The sequence below is a fragment of the Macrotis lagotis genome, chromosome 4 (assembly GCF_037893015.1).
Source record: "Macrotis lagotis isolate mMagLag1 chromosome 4, bilby.v1.9.chrom.fasta, whole genome shotgun sequence".
Classification (NCBI taxonomy): Eukaryota; Metazoa; Chordata; class Mammalia; order Peramelemorphia; family Peramelidae; genus Macrotis; species Macrotis lagotis.
Genome location: NC_133661.1, coordinates 23,112,245 through 23,121,274, shown reverse-complemented (window position 1 = coordinate 23,121,274; position 9,030 = coordinate 23,112,245). Strand labels below are relative to the sequence as shown.

The 9,030-nt window shown below is 37.8% G+C and overlaps 1 protein-coding gene across 1 annotated transcript in view; it reads right to left on the bottom strand.

Moving 5' to 3' along the window:
- ARID5B (AT-rich interaction domain 5B) overlaps window positions 1–9,030 on the bottom strand; it is a 206,354-nt gene that overhangs the window by 114,772 nt on the left and 82,552 nt on the right. The window contains exon 4 of the mRNA XM_074232334.1: window positions 7–237. Coding sequence (XP_074088435.1) covers window positions 7–237 — 231 coding nt within the window. The remainder of the gene's footprint in view (window positions 1–6; window positions 238–9,030) is intronic.

The following is a 9,030-nucleotide window of genomic DNA, read 5'->3' as shown; positions in this document are numbered from 1 at the left end:
ACTTACCGAATTCATCACATATACTCTCATTTTCTATAAGAGTTGGGTGGTCAAAAGTGTCCCGACAGTAAAGGATTTGTGGATTCTTACTGACCACAGCAATTCCACCCAGGGCTAACACAAACTGGTCTGTTAGCACTGATGATGGTTTATCTTGAATACGTTTCAGCATGGAACGGTAGCGACAGTACTGTGGATAGCTGAGGACAATCACATTGGAATCTTCATCGTCCTCCCCTAGGCAAAGAAAAAAAAACACAACAAAAAAAGACCTCCATTATAACTCTTTCCTCTTGTAAAGACAGCAAGGCATGCAAGAATCAAGATATGATCACATCATTTCAATCTCCAAATTCTGTTTTCTATGTGATATGACATATAGCATGAAGTTATCTCCTGTCAATTCTCATTCATCAGAGCTCATGCCTCTTCCCTCTCTCCATTGATCCAGTCATATGGACTCACACAATATGCTTTGCTTGGGAAAGTAGTATACTTCTCAGATCTCTATGGATCTAAATATCATCATCATTACAATTCTCATTCTCCTAATTCTCTCTCAAGTCAGCCACCCCAGCTAGCCACATTTTTCCTTCCCCTATTTCAATGTTCCCCAAACCCTCAAAATCCATCTGGCACCTTAGCAGACCGAAGGGAACCCTGCTGAGAAGTATATCCCAAGGGCCCTTGTTAAAGGACTCAATCAGAACCAACTTAAGTCTGATGAAAATGCTTCAGTAACTTTAATGAATCCTGTTCTTGATGTTCTCGATGCCTGTTTACACCTTGCTATATTTAGCACCCATTCACCAAATTGAACCCCTCATGGATAAGTCTCTCCATCATCTTAAGCTTTATCAATGACAAACAATCCATCCCTTCGATGACTCCAAGTCTATGCAATGCCAAACCAGATTTAGTATCCCAGAGCCCAGTTTGCCACTGCACTCCACAAACCCACCATCAGTTATAACCAATTCCCAAATATATCACTTAACTTATCCAATGGGAAAAACACTCAGTATTTGAAGACCTTCCCATGCCGTAGGGATTTGTACAAGACTGTTGTTAGGGATATTGACACTATTATGACCATCTGGTAACCGGTGGTAAAGTATTAGGAAGGAGAGGATATAACGATAGAACATCATCAGTATCAGTGGAAGGTGCAGATGTGACCTTTTCAGATAGGAGGCTAATTCCCAGATGTATTTCTATTTATGTTCATTTAGTTCCTTGGGCTTCTTGTTTCTCCTCGAATGGAGATGTTTTGCGGCTTGCAAGATGACATCTTTTTACAGTTTACATTTCTTAGCCTCCTGCTTAGTTTGTGGGTAGCCACTTCTTCAGCTGGCACACTTAATTAAAAGGAAATATGTTTACATTGAAGGAAAGTTCCAAAATTAGATGCCATTTTTAAAGATGATAGAATGTGTCTCCCAAGACATGCTAATTTGAGATTTTTAAAGCAGACCCAAAAATAGTTCACACTTTTGGTTAAAGTAGGTACTTCCTATAGAGTTAAAGAACTTACTAAATATTAAGTGTTGACATCCATCAGTCTTTATTCAAACTCAAGAGTATCTAAGTGCCATCTAAAGAGGCAACCACAAAGTTACAATTGTACCATTATAAACTTCCAAGGAAGAAGAAATTTCAAATGAGAAAGGGTCCGTGTTCTGATGGACTGCCTAGCTAAGATTCCAACAATGACTTTCTTTTTTTTTTAGGTTTTTTTTTTTGCAAGGCAATGGGGTTAAGTGACTTGCCCAAGGCCACACAGCTAGGTAATTATTAAGTGTTTGAGACCAGATTTGAACCCAGGTACTTCTGACTCCAGGGCCAGTGCTTTATCCACTGTGCCATCTAGCTGCCCCCCAACAATGACTTTCAATAGCCTTGAGCGGGTCATCCTGAGACTGCCTCAGTTTCTCAAGATCAAAAAACCATAACTTTTAAGAAAGAAGGGACCTTGGGTGGCAAATGATTCCAATCCTTTCATTTTACCAATGAAGAAACTGAGGCTAAAAGGTATAAGATAAAGAAAGTAGTACTCTAACTTCACAAAAGAAAAAAGAAATTTTCAGTGCCATTCCTTAATAAATTCATGTGACCCCTTTAGACTATGTCAATTTTTTTGCCTAAGCTCATTACCCCATCTTTACTCCTCCATTATTCAATGATTATTTCCCTTGAAACTGGGCTCTCCTCACAAAAATACTTAAAATCTCTTTTTTATTCCCTCTCTCTTTTGGGCTTAATGGACCTCTTGCAAATACCTTTTTTGACCTATTCCATAACATTTTTACTTTCTAATTTAGAGAAATGATCATAGTAAGGTTGAAAGTGAGAAAAGTAATTGAAGATCATCTCTAGTTCTTTCCCCTCACCATTTTATATTCAAGAGCATTGGGGCCCAGAGAGACAAAGGGATTTGCCCAAAGTAAGCCAGGAGCAGTACCAGGTCTCCTTTCCACTTTATTTTTGCACATAGATGATCCCTTCATTGATACATCTGCCCTTTAGGGTTAGGAATACAGTTATTTTATATCTTTGAAGGAGCCTTGGATACCGTAAATTTTTGACAAATGTTCATTATGATTGAATTTGCTTCCTTTGTTTAAGCAGTCCCTGAAATCTCACCTATTCCATGAAGTCTTTCTTAATTCATTGAAAGCTAGTCAACACTGTTTTCATTGAAACAAGTAATTCCTCTTTCTCTGTTTACCAAGCAATCTAGAAGAGTTGCTTATGCAATGCTTTGTACATTTATGAATTTAACATTCTCATTTACTTTAGGTGTTTACTCAATCACCAAATTGTCAATGAAAGGGGCCCCAGAGACCACTTAGGGAAACTTGTGACTGAAGATATCTTCTCTATCACACACCAGATGAGGGGATGGCCAGGGTCTCCACCAAGGGGAGTCTACTCTCTGTTGAACACCCTATTTTATTTTGGGATAGTCCTAGTTGTGAGAAAGTCTCTCTATGCTTATTCAGTTGTCTAATATGTCTTCCCACCATCACTGCTCTTAGACCATGAGCTCCTGCCAAAATGAGGCAGCACAGATGTTAATGAATGTTCATGAGCATTTCATGATGTTAGCAATGAGGACAGTGGTTCCTGATTAGTTAGGCTAAGAACAACTTATTTTATGGAAAGTTGCAGAGAACAACCAGCTGTGGACCAGAATTTCCCCATGGTTTTTGTAATGGCTCCCTATCACCTCCAGGATCCAATATAAATCCTCTGTTGGGCATTTAAGCTTTTTAGAACCTAATCTCTTCTTACCTTTCCAGATTTCTACATCCTCTAAAATTCATTTACACTGGCGCTCTTGTAGTTTTTCACTTCTTTGCATTGGCTCTCTCAACATCTACCATGCTCTCCTCCCTCATCTCTATCACTTAGATTCCTTCAAGACTCAGTTTGCCCGGGGGGGCAGCTAGGTGGCGCAGTGGATAAAGCACCGGCCCTGGAGTCAAGAGTACCTGGGTTCAAATCCGGTCTCAGACACTTAACAATCACCTAGTCGTGTGGCCCTGGGCAAGCCACTTAACCCCATTTGCCTTGCAAAAAACTAAAAAAAAAAAAAAGACTCAGTTTGCCTTCAAGACACATTTTGAAGGAGGCCTTCTCTGTCCCCTTCCTCTCCCTCTGAGATTGTCTTTCATCTATTCCATTCCATTCTCTGATTGTTCATATATTGTATGTCCCTTTTTATTCACATATTGTCTCTTCCATTAGAATGTAAGCTTTCTGAGGAGAGGGGCCCTTTTTGTCTTTCTTTGTTTCACCAGCCCTAATGCCAAGCTCTTAATAAATGTTTCCTGACTATTGAGTCAGAAGCCACATCTCTTTTTTTTTAATTTCTTTTTTAGATTTTTTTCAAGGCAAATGGGGTTAAGTGGCTTGCCCAGGGCCACACGACTAGGTGATTATTAAGCGTCTGAGACTGGATTTGAACCCAGGTCCTCCTGACTCCAAGGCTGGTGCTCTATTCAAGGCACCACCTAGCCAAGAAGGCACATCTCTTGACAAAGACTTTTCCTACCTCTAACAGATCAAATGGTCCATTTCCAGCTTTAGGACTAGGATTCAACAAGTCTATAAATGGGTGACAATCATCGATCTGCATTATTTTCCAACTCAAGCAAAGTCATGTGATGCCAAAACAACTGGTTCACAGATGGAAAGAATTAAATCAACTGGTTGTTTTGTCGACAAGATTTCATCAACAACCTTGTTGGACTGAGAGAACCGATCAGAGCATTGGCACTGGATGGACAAAGCAAATTTCAAATCTGACAAGACTTCTTCCTAATGAGTCTTTCCCCAAAGTGGGTTCCCATGAATTTCTCAAACCACTATATCAAGATGCCAAACCTCACTGGCTCCCCAGAAAGTTGAAGAGTTAGTCCTCTGGGTAGGCGTGGGGCCCAGAAGCAGAGTGTTCCTTTATTGGGGTCTACAGCCTGGTACTTCTCTGTAGACTGAGCAGATACAATTGTGTGACCAGGGGAAAAACATCTACTTAAGATATTATTAATTATTAATATTATTGATATTAAGAAATCTGTCAATCTATACGTAAAATTGATAAGGACGTCAAGGTAGAACAGGAGACGGGGGAAATGTAATGAATGATTTCAAAGCTCTCTTTCAGTTCTAAAATTTCTAAGGCTCCATGATTTTACCATAAGCTTTTGTATTTATTAAACTAACTTCCTCCTGACTTGATACTAAGAACATTTAAAACCCAGGGCCAGATACAGTATCCTAGCTGGGAGCATAGGTTAAAAAAAAAAGTCAGGTCAACCTTGAAAGAATTTTTCTTATATAAATTCCAAGTGACTTATTTTCCAAATTACTTTTTCTTATTTGTGTGGCTCATATATGTGTGTGTGTGTGTGTGTGTGTGTGTGTGTGTGTGTGTATATATATATATATATATATATATATATATGTTTATATAATAAACAAAGACTTTAATGCAAAGTTAGTCTTGCAATGAGGCCTGCCAACAAATGCTCTGTCGTGCATTTTTCCCCACTCCAATTCATAATAGGGCCAACAGATAAATCTAAGAATGAATAAAGAATGGATAAATTGCACATTTGTTTAGTGAAAGACAAACAAAGTGTTCCTGGAACAAAGATTTTCTTTCAACCACACCCACATATGAAAAGAAATCAAAGCATTGCTCTAACAAAATACAGGCCTGAGAAAAAGAAGTTTTCTTCTCCTAACTCCAGTAGGTTGCCCTTAGTTGGGTGGTGTGTATTATTTGACATTTTTTTAGTCCACAGAAAATGATCAGTGAAGAGTTGTTGACACTGGGTAAAATTTTAAATGAATAATGAGGAGTTTCTAGTAAGGTAACAATCCACTCCCTGGTTACAATCTGTTTTCCCCCATGTCCACTCCCCCGCCCCCACTTCCCCATCTATATGTGTCTATTTTTAAAAGGAATTACTGCCTGTGAATAGGAGATTCAAAATCGCCAATCTCATTTTAACTTCAATAAAAAGAATTCTACCTATTAAAAGTTAATACCTAAAGTACACTACTTGTAAATGCTCAACCAAAATTACTCTAATCCAGGGCTTATATCATAATTACACGTTTTGTTAACCTCTCTCAATGTCAATTTTTCATTTATTTATATATTTTCAAAGTTCAAAACAGAATTCCATAGAGAAACTGTAATTACATCGGGAGACTCCACCCATGCTTTTCAAACAGTAACTGTATACCACTGCTTAATTCACATCATTGGGTTGGGGGAGTGGGAAGTTGGTGGGGGGGGTGAGGGGGGAGAGAGGGGAAGAACGGGCATTCAAGCTGAATAGCATGTTGCTCAAGTTGTCTTTGTGCAAGGGAGATGCATGAAATAGCAAACACAATGACTTAATGGGGCAGTGACTTTCAAACATCCATAATGCTATTTTTTTTAATAGCAAAAGCTGGCCAAATTCACAGAGTGGTTGAAAACATGATTTCCCGAGGAGCAATCTGCTCCCATACCTTCCAAAACGACTCAGAAATGCAACTTTCTTTTTCATTCTTGGGCCTGGGGAGGAACGTTGCCTGTTTCGGAAACATTAGACTATTATAGTTACTGCTAACCACCATAATCTACCTCGAACATCAGTAAGGGTTTTTTTTAACTTAAAAAAAAAAAACCTTCTCGCCAGGATTTTATAGAGCTTGATGGAAAAAGTATGCATGTTCCTTCCTGCACCTAATTACCTCAACTGAGAAATCTGCCAAGAATCCGACCCTTTAGTTCTCCTAATCGTATTAGGGTGAAGGCATTTGGATGCCAATAGAAACAAACATTTACGGATTTTTCACTTAAAAGATTCCAAATATGTATTAGAGCTATGTTTGAAACATAACGTCCCCACTGCTTCAAAGACAACAGAGAGTGGTTTTTAAAAGAGCAAACCTGAATTTGTTCATGTTTAGAAAACTTGCTGTCTAGTTTCAGGCCAATGGAAGTCAAATCTTGTCGATATGAACTCCTCTCTCCATGATTTATGCCGCCTTCTGTTAGTTTATTACATTAGACATTCCTTTCTCGATGCTTTCTCCTTTTTCCTGTGCTCCTAGCAACCAGCTAGGAGAAGAGGCATCAACTTTATATACCTGGCTTCACTCCAGTTTTTGCTGCTATTGATAATTATATTGAAGTTTCCATTTAATTGCTGCTCTGTTGTGACACTGAATATTTATCATAATTAGGCGTTTCCTATTTTCTGTCCATTCATTTCTGATATTACTGAAAATGAAGACTGAATCCAGAAAACAAAAAGCAGAACAATAACACAGATAAGAGTAGCTACAGCTGTTACCATCATTACCAAGACAGTAACGTGTGGCAGGGAAAAAAAAAATCTGAATATAATTTCTCGGAAGGTAATTTTCCTTTCAGTCTAAGTACTCTTATTCATCTTACAGTTACTCAATGATTTCCTGTTCTAATTACAAGACATTATACAGAAAGATGTTTGTAAAAGGAAAATACACCAGAGCAACATGGCTAAATAGCCATGAATTGGTTGGAAAGTGTTTAAAATTCCAAATTTGTTCATCAACTTTATCAATTCTCGGTTACGGTTCTGTGTAATGTGTCCTACCACATGTCTAAACCTCTTTCAAGGCAGTCAAGTTAGTGCCCAAGTCTACATCAAAGGGGAAAATACACTTGCAGTTAAACTGTTAAGAGAGAAGGGGGAAAAAAAAAAGATCAGTTATTTTTTCTCACCAAAGCTGTTAAATTGGAGGCATGCCAAGACAAGGAGTGGAAAATATATATTTTTTTTTATAAAAGCAAAATGTTTGATTAAAAGAGAGAAAAAGCAAGATTCCACCCGGAATCTAAATGAATACAGAACAAACGATTTCATAAAAACATGCTGTGACGTAAATTACACATCAGCATTGGACTGTTGTGGTTATTTTGAGAAATGGTTTGTACTGTAAGTCAGCTGGTTCTGCCCCACCCTTAATAGTTTTGTAATTCTCTACACAGCAAGTGAGTGGAGCAGTCCTGAAAATTGCTAAGAAGGAAAACAGACAGAGCCATATAGAGTTGGCAATAAAAAGATAATGTACTTTTAACATAACAGAACAAGAAGATTGGTTTTATTAACTAAAAAACTACTTTAAATGGTCCCCAGCTTGCCATTTGTTTTGATAAATGGGAACACAGATCTTCCTAAGATAGGCAACAGAAACAACACTGGGGAACTTTAAAAAGTGGGAAAATGGATTAGTGTAAGGACAGCAAATTAAGCAAGAAAAATTCCAAATGCATAGTAAAAATAAATTAAGATTCAAGGGCTCTGAATAGACCTGTTCTAAAAGCAGATCTCTTTGGAAAATATATATGTAAATTTTTTTTAAAAATTATTTTTAGCCCACACTAAGGGAAACAGCTGGGTATGGGAGGGGGGTGGATAGAGAGAGTGTCCTATCTATAACACATGAACCCACTTCTGAAATCTTGAAAGAAAGAAAAAAAAAGGAAGGTGACAGGAGAATGACAAATAGGACGCCATCTCTCGGAATGCACTGAAGAGCTATGGGCTTTCAGATGGTCTCTCTAAACTATCGAGGGTCTAGTTTTCTCACTTCTATGAAATCTCAAGTAGATATCCAAAATATATAAGTCATCCAAGGGGTCCATTAGTGAGAATATATGGGCTGGCAGGATACACAGTAAAAGTACATGGATCAGAGATTGAGAATTGGGAGAGACTTTTGTAGCCACCAAATCCAATCCCCTCTGACATATGACCTCCCATGTGGTTTATTACAACCTTTCTTTCTCCCCATCCCCCCAAAATTTTCCCATCTGTTCATATCCTAATTCCTAAGAAGAAATATACATTTATACAATATATGGATATATGTGTATATATAGACATGTTTATCTATAGATATATATATATGCCTATATATGCATATATATCACACTTGTGTATCTGTTTACCCCCATCCTCACAGAGTCATCTCTCTCATTAACTCATCACATTAGTGCCTGAAGGAAATAATACTGTCAACTGTTATCAGTCATTTATTCCTTAGTGTGAATTCATTTTGGACTATTTCTCAATAGGTTTGATTATTAAAGAGAAAGAGGGCCCAGTGGAAGGGAACTGAGGAGATAAGAAAACAGTAAAACCAACAACCAGATCACACAACTGTAAGAAATTGGGCAGGTGAGTGGGGAGTGAGAAGGGTCTCATCTGCTTCATAATCAAAGATAAAACATACATTGGAAACTATGATGGAACCATATTCTCCTTTTTAATGATCCACAAATCAAATCTCTAACATTTCTAGATTAATCTAGACTGTCCTCCAGATGATGGTGTCTCCCATCATAAAATGGAAATTCCCATATTTTTATCACCAAACTGCTCCAGCACAGTGTTGGGTATACAGTGGGTATTTAATAAATGCTTTTCTCTTGATTGAAATCATAGTCTACTTCATTTTATTTTATTTATTTATTTT